At 40.9% G+C, this 17,613-nt stretch overlaps 1 protein-coding gene across 1 annotated transcript; it reads left to right on the forward strand.

Annotated features, from left to right (window-relative positions):
* The first annotated feature begins 345 nt into the window (after window positions 1–345).
* Window positions 346–12,801, forward strand: trpv4 (transient receptor potential cation channel, subfamily V, member 4). The gene is made up of 17 exons (XM_034200311.1): window positions 346–559; window positions 1,623–1,704; window positions 2,312–2,760; window positions 3,331–3,506; window positions 4,515–4,667; window positions 5,336–5,476; window positions 6,882–7,180; window positions 7,309–7,488; window positions 7,683–7,841; window positions 8,591–8,683; window positions 8,819–8,892; window positions 9,248–9,413; window positions 9,573–9,639; window positions 10,166–10,470; window positions 10,903–11,030; window positions 11,126–11,247; window positions 11,370–12,801. Exons 2-17 carry the CDS (start codon window positions 1,696–1,698, stop codon window positions 11,468–11,470), a joined length of 2,622 nt encoding a protein of 873 aa, XP_034056202.1. The 5' UTR covers window positions 346–559; window positions 1,623–1,695; the 3' UTR covers window positions 11,471–12,801.
* Window positions 12,802–17,613: the final 4,812 nt, after the last annotated feature.

Below are 17,613 nucleotides of genomic sequence, written 5' to 3' on the forward strand. Positions count from 1 at the left end.
TACTAGTATATTACGTTATAATAACATATGTTTTGCATTTACTCATGTGATGGACCTTTGTCTTGCAGTACAAATAATACTTTCTCACAACCATGTAGAAAGAAGTTAATATTTTACCATACAAACGCTTTAAAAGTTATGAATGCTGAAAACAAAAGGTCTTGACATGACATGACTGATAACTGACATGACTGAAACAACTTTCCAGGATGAAGAGAGAGGCTCAGAGTTACCTTTAGTGTTTTGTTTGAGTAAGCGCCTAGCGGCCGTCTCTGGTACTGCAGCGGTGGTCCCTGCCCCTGCACGCAGCAGTCACTTGTCCCACCCAAAACCTGTGAAAGCATCCGTTGTTCTGGCGGACTTTACCGGCACTCCGACGCTCGAGTCAGAGGGATAATAACTGTGATTTAGTTGGAGTCAAAGCGTTTTGTGTCACATTAAACTCGCAAGGACAGCAAAGGAGCCTCTTACACGAGACTGAGAGGGAGAAATAAAGTTTCAAACTTTTGGAAAAAGCTTCGGACTAGTTTACCAAATAAAACCAAGAGATAAGATCAAGGTAAGTAACACTCCTGATCCCTTTTGTTAATTAAATGCCTTCAGAAAAGTACGATTGAGGTCGTATTAGTGTATGAGTTATAAAGAAGTTTCTATTATTTAACACAGTGTTCATACTCAGTTCTAGAAATGTCTTTTAAGTTGATATTTTTGCCCAGTTAATCCATATGAATTTTTGTGTTTTTTTTTATAAATGGTGAGATCTTTCAAATCTAATAGCGCTGTATGAATGAGTTGTTTTTGTTGTTACTGTTATTCCCAGTAGCCATTATATATATATTAGGCTCCAGGCAGAGCGTCCAGCCTCTCTGGCTCTGGATAGTGTCACATCAGCAGCAGTGACTTTGGGCAGGAAGTCTTATATCTGTGAGGCTACATCACCCACATTTAGTTACAAGAGGATGTACACTTTTCTGACCCAATAAGTGGATAAGATCTGAGCTTTTGGTCCTCTTTCTTTTTGTATTTTATGATCCTATTTTATCACTGTGACAGGTTTAATACTCAGCGGGTCCTCTCTGCCTGACATCTTCCCCTAATAACTAACTCTCTGTGTTCCTCTGTATTTTTCCCATCAAATGCCCATTGAGGTGTAAAGGCATGATAATCCCTGTGTGTCAGGAAGGGTTGTGAGTCATTCCTCCCCCTTAGTGGGACCCCTGCGCCCTGTTTGTGTTGCTCCTCTGCAGCAAAGTCTGGCTTAGATAACTTGTCAATGTCATGAACAATCCAGGAAGGCATATGATTTGTAAGGAAGCTTCAGGGGGAACTTGTGACTACATAGGATAATGTAGCAGTAACCTGTGTGTTCGTGTGTGCAGAAAAGCAGTCGTATTGAGGTGTTAAACATACAGGTGGTGCGATTCTGCCTGCAAGAGGAAACGGTAACTTCTGACCAATGAGAGGCCGGAGTCAGAGACATGTTATTAGTGTTGGCATCAGACCTGTCCTTTTCCTTAAATCCCAACCCCAAACGTCAGAGCTCCTTTATTTCACCCAGGACCTACAGATTTTATATTTCTCTCTCGTGTGTCAGTTGATGGTGACTCTTTTTGTTTCTACAGGACGCCCACATGCTTCAGCATCCTTTCCAGTTTCCCCTGAAGAGGAATTTGGCACACCATTGTGATAAAAGGGATGAATGAGGTACGGTGGGGTTGAAAGCCAAATGTCTAGTCTACCTTAAATTGTAAACTTCCGGGGATTTGCGGGGTTCATTTGATAATTTGATAATTGTAGACTCAATGCAATTTTAGTTAAATCAAATTTGTTGGCCCATTTTTCTCTCTTTAAAGTGGCTTGTGTTTTTTGGATTGTTTATTTGGTTCTCCTTATGTTTATCTTTTGTATCTCACAAGGTAAGTGACTTGATATACAATTATTTCGCAAAATGATGTGCTGTAACTTGCCAGCAAAGGCAGGGAAGAAGAAGAAAGGAATGTAAGATATTGACTACTCATATACGACTAAGTAATCTCCAACCTAAGAAATTAGATACAAATAAGAAAACATGGGTGAGTCCCAGAAATGAATGGGTACCAAAAAAGTGGAATAACAACTAGTTAGTTTATTGAATCCTGCATGAGTCCAAATGCTTTAGCCTTGGTAACACTGAATGAATAGGCTACATAACTTTTGTGTGTTAACAAAGAAACTCCAACGGCACCTTTAAGACTTATTTTTCCATATGTACAAGATTTCTTGTCTTTTTTTAAGGCGGTGCAGCTCACCCAGAACATTTTGTTTATTCCAGGGCCGCTCTGCTCTCTTTAGAAGGTGCCACCCCGTCCTGTCCAAGGCCGACACCCTCTCACCAGCTGCCCTCTCTGTGGACACAGGCGATGGCGGGGCCGCTAAGCCTGAGAGCGATGCAGCGCTCGCCCTGTCTGAGTTCTCCCACCTGTTTGAGAACGGGGACGGTTCCCCGTCAACTCAGGACACGAGTCAGGACACGAGTCAGGACTCAGCCCTGGAGCTGGTTCAGCCCGGCCAGCCCGCAGAAAGCAGGCAGAACCTGCGGATGAAGTTCCAGGGTGCTTTCAAAAAGGGCATTTCCACCCATATGGACCTATTGGAATCCACCATATATGATTCAAATGTGGTGCAAGGCCCCAAGAAAGCACCAATGGACTCGCTCTTTGACTACGGGACATACAGGAACACCAGCAACCAGAAGAGACGCAGGAAGAAACTCCCAAGAGGGTGTGTTTCCCAAATGTCATAATATGTGTCCTTTTAGAATTGATAGTTTAGGGGTTCCTGACTTAGTGAAACTAGACTGAAAAGAGCTGGTTGGAAAAATGGTATCATAAAAAAGGAAAAAACTCCTACCAATTCCACTCTGTAAACAGAGGTGTGCCACATAAGAAAGTATGCGCACGCACGCACACACACACACAAACACACACAGAAAAACACATCCTCACACACACACACATCCTCACACACACACACATTCAGGCCATTCACTGGTCGAACAGAGAGCATGTTGTTGGTCTCTCTTCAGCCATTGAGGTAATATTTGGGCTGCTCTACCTGTCCCATAAACAAAGAGGTCTTTCTTCTGGAACACTCAAGGGTGTGGATTTTTGCTTAATAGATGGTTTGTTGTTCATTAAACATCCATTCAAGTCTAAATGTTATATCAATGACATGTGATCAGAATCCATGGATTCAAATGAAAAACACGACAAGTAACGATTTTGTTTTAATAACTTATATGCATTTTACCATGAATGTATGAAAACATGTCTTGTTTTTGTTTCTCCTCAGTAAATCTGAGACAACCTGTGATGATGTTCAAAGCTCTGACCCACCGAGAGTAATGAAAATATTCAACCGCTCGCTCCTGTTCGACTGCGTGTCACGCGCAGACGCAGAGGCCCTTGAAGGCCTCTTGGAGTACCTGCAAAGTCAGGAAAAGAGGTTAACTGATGAAGAGTTTAAAGGTGAGTCTAAAATGTGTAGGTTGTCACTTGCATCACATAATCAACACAGTTGTGTTTGGATAGGAGGCAGTTTTTTTTACACAGATTCATTTGACACAGTTTCTGTCCAAATTCCCTGTCTTGAATGTTTATTCTGCCTTTGCTCGGCAACAGAAACTCAGTTTATCTGGGGCCGACTTCTACCTTTGGCCTTTTTTGTTCCCCTGCTCCCCTCTTTGCTTGTTTTGGCTCAAAGGATATGAGAGGGAAAAGGTGGAGTTGTGTTTGTGTCCTGCTAGAGGCAGGCCTATAGGAAGGCTTCCTGTGTGTCTAAGCACTTTTTACAGGCTTATAACAAGCAGCAGAGAGAAATCACAGCAAACTGCCATCTCCTTCATGGAGTTAAACAGGGCACACTGTTTTTCTTCTTTTGAAACTAAGAAACTAAAAATAGTGAAGGGCTTTCTTGACCTCTGTCATTAACAGTTTGATCTATTTCATTATTTGCGTACGACATTTCCCAAAATTATAATTCACTACTACTATATTCCCAGCAGGAACACACACGAGTACTGCTGTCATTTCCAGGGGAACAGAGGAAAGATTGTGGAATAGTGGAATTAGTTAAAAAATGGCAATGATTCTATTATTAAGAGCTTATATTCAGCCAGCTGAATACCTGACCATACCTGAATATAAGTGTTGCAAAGATTGTGTAAACATTAATTAAAAAAGCTTTAAACGCAAAGGAATAAATAATCTGCTTTTTTTAGTTACATGTAATTCATAAACAATTGAAATAATAGATACAAGTAAAGAAAAATCGATTGAAATGTGCTGCTTTTGCAATTAGTAGAACATATGTAAACTTAACCAAACCAACCTAAGCGACACTGACATTCATATGAATGATTTGAAACTATATACATTCTAATAAAACATTATTGGTAGTGTTAATGAAATTATACAAAATGAAAAGGTGCACTTAAACTAAATCTGTTCTTGTTTCTAATTTCATTTTTCCATCAGAGCCATCCACAGGTAAGACATGTCTGCCCAAAGCCCTGCTGAACCTTTACGACGGGCAGAACGTCACCATCCCTCTGCTGGTGGACATCGCAGAGAAGACCGGAAACCTCCGAGAGTTCATCAACACGCCCTTCAGGGACGTCTACTACAGAGGTATGGACACAACCCAATAATGACTACAGTTTTATACAAGATGGTCCCTTCATCTTCCACTGAGCTGAAGCTGAGAGTTATTGAAGCTTGTCTGGCTGGAGGTTGAGGCCCTGGGGAAAGCTAAGGACTGTATTTACGTTATGTATGTGTATGTACAGCTACTATTACAGCTCTGTATGATAATGAGAAGATTCAGGCCTCGTTTGTTTGGCTTAAATCCCTTACATTATTTTTGACCAAACAGTGAAGAAATACTTTTCACCTTTAAAAAAATAGGTTTTAAAAACAGCTTTTTCACACATGTTATGGTGTCTCTCTTTTTCCTGATTTAGATTAGCCCTACATTCTGTAATTTTCATTAGATTTTTATGATAGCATACGTAATACGTTCTACATAAGTATGACTGCTCATAAATAGCTCTAACCTCTCATGGCTCTTAGCGAGTTTCTTTGATGACCTCAACGCTCAAGCCTATGATTGGTCATCAGAGGCCCCCCTTTCTCTTTTATAATGCTTACAGAATTACTTTCAACATGTCATTTTCTTAACTACTTCTGCGAAAATGGATTCTTTTCACTGATATGTATTCTATTGAAAACAGCACACAAAACATCACTTTGGAAAACTAATGATATTTAAAGTGTTTCTTTATAATTGTATTTTTCAGGTCAGACAGCGCTCCACATCGCTATAGAGCGGCGCTCTAAGCAGTATGTGGAGCTGCTGGTGGAGCAGGACGCTGATGTCCATGCCCAGGCGAGGGGACGCTTTTTCCAGCCCAGAGACGAGGGGGGCTACTTCTACTTCGGTAACGACCTTTGCAGCTCATAAATCTAATGTGGAAACTAAAGACTTTATTCAGCTTCTGTTATTCCCCTTTCCGCAGACCTTTTACTCCATCTTTATGTGACAAAACACTATAGACAAACGTTTATAGGGAGACAACTAGAAAACTGTTTATCTGTTTTCTGCCTTTTCTTTTCATATGGTAGTAATGATGTTGTGTGGATGTGGTTTCTATGACTTCACTTGTCACTCTTTTAGTTTCCTTCCTGGCTCTGAGTTCCCGCTTCACTCACAAGTGGTATTCTGTCTTCTAAGATACAGAGTTGCCTCATAGCAGCTGCCAAGAGGAAAATTGCTGGTACATGTTCCTGGTAAAGAAAACTAGCCAAATGAGGTGACATGATACCCCACCCTTTTTCCTTTAACGTGGCAGAAAGTTGGCCGAGCAAACACAGTCAGGATACTGCTGTGGTCCAGAGGTGAAGGCCACCTCATAGGCAAATGTTTTCTGAAGTATCGTACGAGAAACTGTCATCATAGGCGCTCCAAAAACACATGAAAAGACAAGCATTATGTCATAGGAGATTGTCCAATGAAAGGTGTCAAGTGTGCTGCCATGAGGAAAAGTAAACCTCCTCTGGCTCTAACAGTAAGAGAGGAAAATACATCATACCTGTAAAGTCAACACTGCCCTTTGTGGTGTCTGTTAGGGCACAACTTACGACATAACTATGTGTTATATTAATAACACTATTTCCTTTAAAGCCTTCTGAAGATAATAATTGAAGGTATAATTGATGTTGATGTTAGTCTTCAACATCACTGAAAGAAAGGTAGCTTGTTGGGGACTCTGTTTAATATTTGTACCTAACCCCATTTTAAAAATTGTTTATTTGATTACATTCATGCATTATATTTCTCAATCATCACAGAGGACATGATTTCTATTTGCACTTAGCACGGTTGTCATTCCCAAATCCCAGCGTGTCCGGGCGCAGTGTGAGTAATTTGCTGCGGAGCTTTGCACTGAGGTGAACAGGAACCTGGCAGTGCTGATGGCTAATGGGATTTAGACTCACGCTAACACTCTGCATGCACCCGTGCAAATCCATGAAGAGGAGCGTTTCTATGTGAGGTGACAAAGTAATCTGTCACCCATGGCAACGGCTCATTTTCAGCAGCTGCTTTTGGCACTCTGGCCCCATTGAGCCCCGCCCTCAAACAACTGCTAATTGTGCTGTTTTCATAGCGGGGATTTAAGTCAAATCTTTGATCCAAGTTTAGTAAGCTTTGCAAAAACATGCAGAGGCCAGCTACAGTTCTTAATTAACCCTCCTGTTGATTTGCCTTTTTTAAATCTGAAATACAATTCATTTAATCTCCTGTAAATTCAGTATGAAGTTATATCTCTGTGTCTGTTTTCCTAGGTGAGCTGCCTCTCTCACTGGCTGCATGCACTAACCAGCCTGACATAGTGCACTACCTGACTGAGAATCCACACAAAAAGGCCGACCTGCGGCGCCAGGACTCACGTGGAAACACAGTGCTGCACGCCCTAGTGCACATTGCGGACAACACCAAGGACAACACACGTTTCCTCACAAAGATGTATGACCTGCTGCTAATCAAGAGCGCCAAACTCTACCCAGACTGCAGCCTGGAGACGGTGTTTAACAACGATGGCATGTCACCCCTCATGATGGCCGCCAAGCTGGGCAAGATCGGGGTAGGGATAATGATACAGCAGTGTGTGAAGCAGCATCATTATAATAAGAGAAATGTGGAGCACATCACCACAGGTCATAATGTTGTTAGGTGAAAGCTCAGTAGGTCATTTTCTCCATATTCCTCCAGGTTTTTCAGCACATTATCAGACGGGAAATCAAAGATGAGGAAGTTCGTCATCTGTCACGGAAGTTTAAGGACTGGGCCTATGGACCAGTGTATTCCTCCCTCTATGATCTGTCTTCACTGGACACATGTGGAGAGGAACCGTCTGTGCTGGAAATCCTGGTCTACAACAGCCGCAATGAGGTGAATAAGAGGTTTATTAATTCAATCAAACTATGAAAAGAAACAGCACAGTGTCTCTCAAGATCATAGCATTAAGAGCAACAAGACACCTAGCATGACACATTTAACATAAAACTGCTGTGCGATAAAAGATTGTGTTTATTATTTTATTTCCAGTACATTATATCAATGTTTATTTCTGGTATTCTTGTCAGAACCGCCATGAGATGCTGGCAGTGGAGCCCATCAACGAGCTGCTGAGGGCCAAATGGCAGAAGTTCGGTGCCGTCACCTTTTACATCAGCGTGGTTTCCTACCTCATCACCATGATCATCTTCACCATAGTGGCTTATTACCAACCTTCACAGGGAGAGGTGGGTGTGAAAATGTTTCCACATCAGATCTCATAGCAGCAGATTGATCTGAAATTTAAATATGACCATGCAGTATCGAATTGTCAGGATGCCACGTGAACACATTTTATTTGACCATAAATGCTATTTCTTTCTCATTTAGTCAATATGTATATACAGTAGCCTGTACTGTATGTATGATTTATCTGAAGACCACATTTGTTGTAGGCTACATCTGATAGCTTCAAAGTGTTTTTCTAAGTGTTTATGTAACAGAGCAGAACACGTGCATTCTCAATGTTAACAATTTTGTATTAAATGAATGTTTCAATGTTTTGAGTTACTTTCATCTGCTTTCTTGCCCGAAAGTAAATAGAAGATTGATACAGCTTGCATATCTATACATACATATGAATCTACAGCCCTCAGCTGCCTATCTGAGCTTAAAACAGCTAGCATTGTTCTGTCGAGGTTTCTCTTGTTAACATATGATATCTTATTTGTTTAACCTTTTCTTTACACATATGCACACAGTTATTTTTAATGGGGGGTTACGTGATCATCCTATGCATTGTTCTTAATTCACATAGCCCTTATTGACAATCTTTTCATCTAAGTCTCGGCAAGACCGTAAATAGGCGTCGTTCCCAAAATGTTGAACTCATTCTTGAACTCACCATTATAAACTGATATGGTGTACTTTAATATGTTTTAACGCTATAATGTTTATATTGACTATATCTAAATGTCTCCTCCTCCTTTCCTTCCAGCCTCCATACCCTTACACAAAATCCTCTGACTACCTGCGCATGGCGGGGGAGATCATCACCTTGGCATCAGGAATATTCTTCTTCCTCACCAACGTGAGTCAATTTGCTCTGATGCCTCTCTGGTTTGATCATTTGTTGCTCACTAATGTCTCCAAGTCTCTTGCATCAAACTCAAACCTGTAAAAGATGTCGGTGTCATTATGGAAATGTCTCTCCTGCTCTTTGCAGATTAAGGACCTCTTTTTGAAGAAGTGCCCTGGGGTGAAGTCTTTATTTATGGATGGATCTTTTCAACTGCTGTAGTAAGTCTCCATCCTCTGTCCTTGCTCCTTCTCTTCTTCCCCTCGAGCACAGATTTTGCTGACTTTTACTCAAGGCACATTTTGCAATCTCTAAATTGAGTAAGGAATTAATTTCTTAACCTCATAACCTGGCATGTTTCACAGTTTACATATTTAATGATCCAAACAAAGAGTAGAGAGTATTGAGCCCCTCTATGAACTGTGTTGATGTACATTAATAGCAATATGGCTGCCTTTATTCTGTTAACAATCTTTAATCTTTTAACACATATTCCCGTCTTCAGTAATTCATTCAGTATCACAGATTTCACCATTGGAGTTGGTTCAAGACAAACTCTTCCTCTGTCCCCTCTAGCTTCATCTACTCGGTGCTGATTGTAGTCACAGCTGCTCTCTACCTCTCTGGCATTAAGGCCTATGTGGCTGTGATGGTGTTTGCACTTGTCCTTGGCTGGATGAACACGCTTTACTTCACCAGAGGCCTGAAGCTCACTGGCACCTACAGCATCATGATCCAGAAGGTTAGCTAAAGGAAAAAGTTAGCAAATGAAAATGAATTAACCTTACATTTCACCATTGCTGTGGAAATTCAGCAATAATTGAGTGACAACGTTCCGTCTGTTCTCTTGATAATCATAATTTCCATGTGTCTTAATGCTGATTTTATTTTTGGTTCACAGATTCTTTTCAAAGACCTTTTCAGATTCCTGCTGGTATACGTGCTCTTCATGATTGGTTATGCATCAGGTAGGATTGGTCACCTAACTTTAGAGATCAGCATTGCTGAAATGGGATAGTTTAATATTCTCGGAAAGGAGAGATAGCACTAATACTCTAATTGATGTCCACTAACATTATAAATATAAAGCTACAGCCAGGAGCCATTGAGCTTAGCTTAGAGCATACAGCCAGCATGGTGTTTGCAGTTTAGCTAAGCTAAATGTCTCCTGGATGTAGCATCATATTAAACAGAAAGAAAAGAGTGCTATCTCCTCAAATGTACTTGTATTTATATTGTATACATCTGTATTTGATCTATGTGAAAGGCATTATGAAATATTTGTAATGTTTGTTGATTATGACAATCAACAAACATTACAAATATTTCATGTCCAGGGACTGCAGATGGAAATGAGCTTTTAGCTATAATCTGGCATATAGCATCTCTATCTATATAGTATCTTTATGCATGGTCCTTGTTCATAATAATAATAATATGTGTCTCTCCCAAAATGTTGGACAGACACATAACCCAGCTCCTCTGTTCCCTCAGCCCTGGTGGCCCTGCTGACGGTGTGTCCTCCCCCGGGGACAGAGTGTGAGGGGGGCTGCCCCACCTACCCCGACTGCAGGGACCAAGACACCTTCAGCGCTTTCCTGCTGGACCTCTTTAAGCTGACCATTGGGATGGGAGAACTGGACATGATTCACAGTGCGCAGTATCCTGCAGTCTTTCTCATCCTGTTGGTTACCTACATCATCCTCACGTTTGTCCTGCTGCTTAACATGTTGATCGCTTTGATGGGGGAGACAGTGTCACAGGTGTCCAAACAGAGCAAGAAGATCTGGAAGCTTCAGGTGAGCAACGAGTACATATTTGTTTTAGGCATTAATTAAAGAGTCAGTTTCACGAAAACATGTACATCTTTTTAACTCTCCATGCTAAAGTGTTGGTTTATTTTTGGAGGGTTGTAAAGTATTTATCTCTGAGAATTCTGCGTCCACTCCAACACATTATTACCATCCGTGCTGCTCCGTAAGGCTGAACTGTAACACCAGTATGTTAACACGGTGATGTTTACAGGTTTAAGATGAACCATTTCTTTTCACTTTTCCAGTTTTTCAGTGAAGGCAGAAATAACCCTAACCCTAAAAAACGATATATCACAATTGATAATACAAAATTCAAAATCCATCTGCATTACTAGTTACCAGGAGTTGAGTAATAAAACATATTTTAGATTTTTGAGTGTCTTAGATACCCTTACTAATCATGACCCATACTCACAGTGGGCAACAACCATATTGGACATCGAGCGCTCTTTCCCAGTCTGCCTTCGCAAGTCTTTTCGAGCCGGGGAGATGGTGACTGTTGGGAAAAACTGGGACGGCACACCTGATCGACGCTGGTGCTTCAGGTATAATGCATGATGACTCATATCACACTCACTCAGCAGCGCCTATAGCACATTAAAGGAAACTGTTCAACCGAATGTTGTCTTGTTTTTATCAGGGTGGATGAGGTGAATTGGTGCCACTGGAATCAGAACCTGGCAATAATCAACGAGGATCCAGGCAAGAATGAGACCTGCCAAGCCAATGGGTTGCAGCAGAGCGTCAAAGCCTTGCGGAGAGGTGAGATTTTCACTGTGCTCTCATGAATAAATGCATTGACAAATAAGTATATATTCATGTGGAGCGCACACTAACTTATTCATACAGATCAAACCAAAATCCTTCTTCTTATCCCCCTCTAGACCGCTGGTCCACAGTGGTTCCGCGGGCAGTGGAGTTTAGTAAGGCTCCACGGCCTCGCGATCTGGTGGTGGAGATGGAGCCGCTGACGCCCAGATACTGAGGCCTGCAGGAGGCTGACTGTCTTTATTTAAAATAGAGACAGCAGAGAGCCATCAGCACCAGTGAGAGGGAACCATTTGATCAATAGGTGGACTCATTAGCCAGATTTCATGTGCCTTTTGTTGAAAAGAAAGTATTACAAATATATTAATGTAATCAGGGTGATAGGACTGATCACACAAAGACACTGGATTTGTAATGGCTTAGAGAATCACTGATCTGGAAAACACCAAATACAGGTAAAACACCAAAGCTGAGATAAAAGAATGAAGACAATTCAGCATTAAGGACACAGAGAGCTATATCCTGCTTTTTATTTATCATAAAAGATAGAAAAACATATTGTAAAAATGTACTGTGCCTCTGTAGTTCAGACATCAGTGGCTGATCACTCAGGGATTCAAGAGAATCAAACATATTTCCAGTAGTAATATAATGTCACAGAATATAGAAAGATGGGTTTGATATGATTTAACAGAAGCATAATCTCTGCATTATTTTCTCAGAAGTGTAAACAAAGGATTTGATAGAAATGTCATCTACTGATAAAATCCCAATGAGAGATATTTCTACCTGAAAAATGCTTAAAGACTTATAGACAGATTCTGCTTGCTATATATTTAAGAGGTCCTTGTATGATGTATCATAAAGATTATATTGTATATGTTAATTTGTATTGTTCAGGCTATGGTAGTTAAGTGCATAGCAACAGTATATATGTTTTATACAAAGTGTATTTTCTCCCCAATTTGTATACCCTATTAATCAAATAGTTACAAAGTCTCAGGCTCAGGCAGTGCAGCTTTCATTTGAACTGAGACAATGCACAATGCCAATTTCTAATGTGTGCATTATTATATGAACACAAAGACATTGTTCTGAACAAGATGGGCATGATGAGCAGGTTATAGTTGTCAAGCACATATGCAAATGCAAGACAATAGCCTCCCGTGTTATGGGTTGTCTTTGAATATCCAGAGTTATTGTTCCTTTGCAGCTGGGGTATTTGCATAATCAACTCTCAGGCCTTACCATTATGTGCTTCCCTCTATTTGCTGCAGTGTTTTCATTGCGATTGGCTCCTTGCCTTATAGAGCATCTTGTTTATGCGCAACTAATGCTTGTATACACATATTTGTGTTTTTGTTCTTCATGACAGGGTTTGATTAAGAGCAGATACACCATCCCATACATTTTCACTAATTCATTACTGTTGAGGGTCACAGGTCATTGTTCACTATGTTTACATTGTTTTTGGAAAGAGACATGTCTACGCATTTTTTTATGTATTGCTGCACAGAACAATAAACACTGAATTTATTTTATGAACCACACAGTAGTCCGTCTTCCCATTCTTGTATAAAACTATGACCTTTTTTTTCTAAAGATTTTTTGCAATCCCTACTCACGATAAATGATTGATTTGATTTATCCTAGTATAGTTGCTACTAACGAGCACCAGCAATATATATATATATATATGATCCAATGAACTGTATGAAATTGTGAGGAAAGATTAAATACATTCGGGAAAAGACTAATAACAATAGCCACAAAAAGAAAGCAAGAAAGGAATATTTTTTAATTGTGTTTTTGTAATGTGTTTGCATTTGTATTTTTACCAAGAAAAACTATTGTTTCACAAACCTTTAAATATATACATTTAGGTTTGTATCAATGTTGACACAAAATTGTTCTAATTGTTGCTTAAAAAATGAAATGTTATATTACTGTATTTTCAAATTGTTGTGGCCACACATTTATATAATCTTTCTCAGAAGTTTTTGTTCGTCTATAATATGTGTTATTGATTTTTATTATATTTTTTACAAAATGCACATACATTTGACTACACATTACACTTTATTCTCAAACAGTCACTACAGGATTTTGAGTCCTGTAGTAATAATTACTTGCAGTACCTCCTCTGGCCTGCTGATGGCTGCAGAGGGCTGAACTCCTGTCTGTGCTGCATGTGGAGATCCCTGTTAGCTGAGTCTACTCCTGCAGAAACTGTAGGGCACATATATTCTGTAATTATAGCTGTAAATATTACATTGTCAGTGCTAACTGTTATTAGCACTATAACCTTTAATAGGCTATAGTTTGTGGAATGCACTGAAGAAATGCCTTTTCGCAGTGGATCTCAGGTCTCATTGACCTCGCTGTTACACCTGGCCAGTAATTATGGGCTTTTTCCTTCCTAATGAAACCACAAGCTGGCAACAATTTATGAACTGTTTCACTGCTTTTCACCTTTCATCATTACCCCTCACCTTTCTTTTCCCTTTTAAAACGCTACAGTGGTGATTCTCACTTATGATAACCAGGCTCTCACCTCTCATCCTCCTCCTCCTCTCTCCCCTGTCTGAGGCCAGCAGTGCTGAAGGACACAGGGAATCTCTCACCACCTCAGAGAAGAGGCTAATCCTCTTTACCCCAACTTTAACTGGGCCACTAATCCTCCAGGTTTATCTAAGCAGTGAGCACCTAGCGCTGCTGACAACTTGGCCTGCCCTCCTCCCCGCAGCCTGCTAAGTAGGGCAGGGCTCGGTCCTGCAAGTGTCACTGTCAGCAACTCTGGAACCGCACACTTGAACAGGAAGTGTGAGCTGTTAACAAAATGGCTCACTTGCTTGCAGCATGTGTGTGCTCGCTGCCACAAATGTGTCTCAACAAACCAAATTGACAGCCAAGCAGGATCATGTTGTAACTAACGGCCCTCAGTTAGCAACCACACATGGGGGAAAGTTGACAGACTCAGCCAAAGGTCCTTAGTAAACTAACTAGCTTAGATATTGGCAGTACAAATTGTTCAGCTATTGTCCAGCCAGGTAAGCTTTAAGATGTTAAGGCTGATGAGTCTCAAGCAGATACCAGACTGGACTTCGGCCAACTCGTTCTTCATTCACTAACTAACGCTTCAGACTGTCTGATGGATTCAATGTGTTGTCTGCCTGAGGTCCAGCAGCTGGACACAGAGGGAAACATCCTATATATTGGTCACACTCTTACTAAATATTTCACTAATATCCAAAAAAGATGGACGGATAACAACTGAAAAACAGGGTCAATAAACTAAAAGCAGGTTCCACATAGATTCAATGGGTGCTAATTTCCTTTCTTATAATAATTCCCTGTATAATATCCAGTGAAATATCTCACCAAGGCGTGGGAGATGAGGAGACGGACATATTTGTTAGGTAGCGTGTGAGATGACCTTTCAGTTCATCTCAGATGAAATGAGGCTGCTGAACCTGAAATGATTCAGTGTCTAAACTGACAGGCGAGGGCACGGCCACGGCTCAGCATCAGCCTGCTGCCCGGCCTCCATAGACATCTCTCATGATTTATTGTGAAATTGCCAGGGACTCAATGTGGCGTGCAGGTGAATGAGTTTTGCTAATAAGAGAAGCATTTCTGCTCCACAGAGCTCTTTTTCTGTCTGAGCGAGCGTGTATGAAATCAGTGTGCAGTCTCCCACTACCACACGCTCTGGTGGAGGCGACCGGCTCATCAGTCTGCAGCTTATCTGATGTTTCAGGTGGGTGGAGAGGTTGGGAGTAAGGAGAGAAAGGAGGAAAAAGCATCACTTTTCAGCTCTTGAAGCTACTTGTGAGGCTAAATATCAGAATGCAACACTACATGGTGTACCATATCTTCTGGAAGTACATTTGTAGTGAGTTTATGAAATCTTAAGGAAAAATACAAAAAGTACAAAGCATTTCTAATAGCTTGACATTGAAATATAGACTGCTAATGATCAAATTTAAATAAAATGCGGAAAGAAATCACAGGGAACTTTCGGAGTATAACAAATATCAGTGGCTGTCCTTTTCTTTGGTAACAAAATAGGTTTAGATAAACGTTTTTTGAGACAGCTAATATTCCCTTATTTTATGACTCAATTGTCCAGGCCTCAGAAAAGGACATCTTGTCTTGGTCACTAAATTGCATTAGATACTTAGCTAGCCTTTGCCTCTGCTTAAGAGCAGTTTCTCCAAATCCTCATCCAGGAAAAATGTCAATCATCCGTGCAGTGCAGTCTGTGGGTTGTTTTCCAGCATACTTAGTGATGCCACAATACTCTGCTGTAAAGGTGGAAAAGGTCAAGTGAACAACAGGATTGTCGAGCCCGGCATATGGCAGTGCATGTGCAAAGTGAATCCTAAGACTTATATGCTTACCTGCATTACTGGTAGTCTTAAAAATTGTTACGAAGATGTTTACGGCACGAGAGAGAAGAAGTAAAGACAATGGATGGTTATAGCAACAAGACAGGCGTAGAAGTCATCTGCTTTATTTACTTATGTCAAACAATAATACATAAGAGAGGAGAGTTCAAATGAAAAACAACCATCTACATTGATATAAAGAAATTTCCGTCCTGAGATTGACAAAAAGCAGGGAACAGCAAAATATCTACTGTGGTTGTTGGGAGGGAGGAAGGGAGGGAGGGGAGACAGTGGCAGTTTGAGCAAATTGAAGATGATGGTTGTGGGGAGATTAGGGGGAGATTGCAGAACTGGAGAGAGGGTAAGGTAAGCAATCACTGGGATGCTTGGCTGTAGGCACATTCAAAAGTTGAAAACCCCACAACGAAAGGATTTTACAGCTTTTTTAATATTCAGACTTCTTCTTTCGAAATCTAAGACTCATATATTATCATTATCCAAAAGAAAGTAAGGTATTCTTTACATTTTTTCATCCTGAGGAGACAAAATCATTTTTTAAACAGAAATACAACACTGCAGGGAGAACAATAAGATTTCCCATTTCCATATATATTATTTTCTCAAGGTTGCGGCACCCTCAGACTTTGGCAGCGTTGGTGCATTTGAGATAATTTGGGAAAAACAGCCCTGTTTGTCCACAGGAACATTCTGAGAGCCACACAAACAGTAAAAGGAAACAGGAAGAAAAAAAGCAAAATCCCCAGACTTTTGTGTTTGGATTGGATACAGCAATATATCCAGCACATAAACTAGATGAATATGGAGGCCATACGCTTTTTCAGCTGAACATACATAGTTGTGACGCTGAAGAAATAAAAAGCTGTAAACTCCTGGAATTACAACCTGCTGCATCGCCTTTTAGAAAACGGCTGTGGGTCTGTGCCTTTGAAGAAATATCCTGATTTATTTTGTGACCTGTGCTGAATTTTTACCTTTTTAAAACATGAATTTGTTTACTCACACACAGCCCGTTCAGTTTTATTCACTAGCACAAAAAGAGATGGCAATGTGCTGTAAATCTGTAGCGAAACACAAACACATATTTTGATATTGTGCAACACAGCTATAAGGCTGGTGCCAACTATACAAGCCTCTTCAGGACTGTCTACAGTATTGATTAAAGTATTTTCTTGCTAGGTAGGAGCCAATGACTTTATCTTCTGCAGACGCTAGGGAGGGATGCTGGGAAGGACTGTGAGATGAGAGCCCCAGGGGCCCAAGGGCAGCCAGGGGACACGACTGAGGATGACCAAAGCGGTGCGGTGGGGACATCAACCCCCCCCTCTGTCATCTGTAGGTTAGAGAAGCAGCGCCAAGACTCTACGGAGCGAGCAGCTGCCTTTATTTTCTATATCCCTCCCCACCCTCCCGTCCCGTCTGTTGTGAGACTGAAAGAGCTGACCCTGCTCTGAACGCTGTCTCTCCTGCTCAGCAGTATTTAAGGTGCATAATATGCGACTAGACCTTTGCACTGGGTAAAGGTCTATCATCTATCATGGACTTATTGGGATTTACTAAGGGATTTTTACAACCAGCATAAGTCAATTCCCCTCCACTTTGCCCTCAGGCCTTTCGCGCAGGCGTCTCATTGCCCTTGAAAGCGTGTTAACAGTCGATAGTCTGTAGCCACACAGATAAGTTATAGATCTAAATGTCCTCACCAGATGATGTCTGATTTGAGTAATCTATCATTTCCTGGGCAACGTAACTCTACATTTTTTATTCCAAGCATTAAAAACTGAATTACAAATAAAAATGTAGGCACAATAAGTCTTACAGGGAGGCATGTGATTCCTCAGAGGTTGAATCTGAATATGAGGCCGCAGAGCTGAGGAGGGGCGGATGAAACCAGCACCAGGAACATGGCAATTATCCTGATTACTGATGCTTCGAGGCTCCTCTGACCCCA

This window comes from Gymnodraco acuticeps, unplaced genomic scaffold (assembly GCF_902827175.1).
Source record: "Gymnodraco acuticeps unplaced genomic scaffold, fGymAcu1.1, whole genome shotgun sequence".
Classification (NCBI taxonomy): domain Eukaryota; kingdom Metazoa; phylum Chordata; class Actinopteri; order Perciformes; family Bathydraconidae; genus Gymnodraco; species Gymnodraco acuticeps.

Excerpts from the sequence above, each read along its gene's own strand:
- trpv4 (XM_034200311.1), top strand. Across the intron at positions 7,489-7,682 it reads TCTACAACAGCCGCAATGAG|AACCGCCATGAGATGCTGGC; the intron begins GTGAATAAGAGG and ends TATTCTTGTCAG. Across the intron at positions 8,893-9,247 it reads GGATCTTTTCAACTGCTGTA|CTTCATCTACTCGGTGCTGA; the intron begins GTAAGTCTCCAT and ends TGTCCCCTCTAG.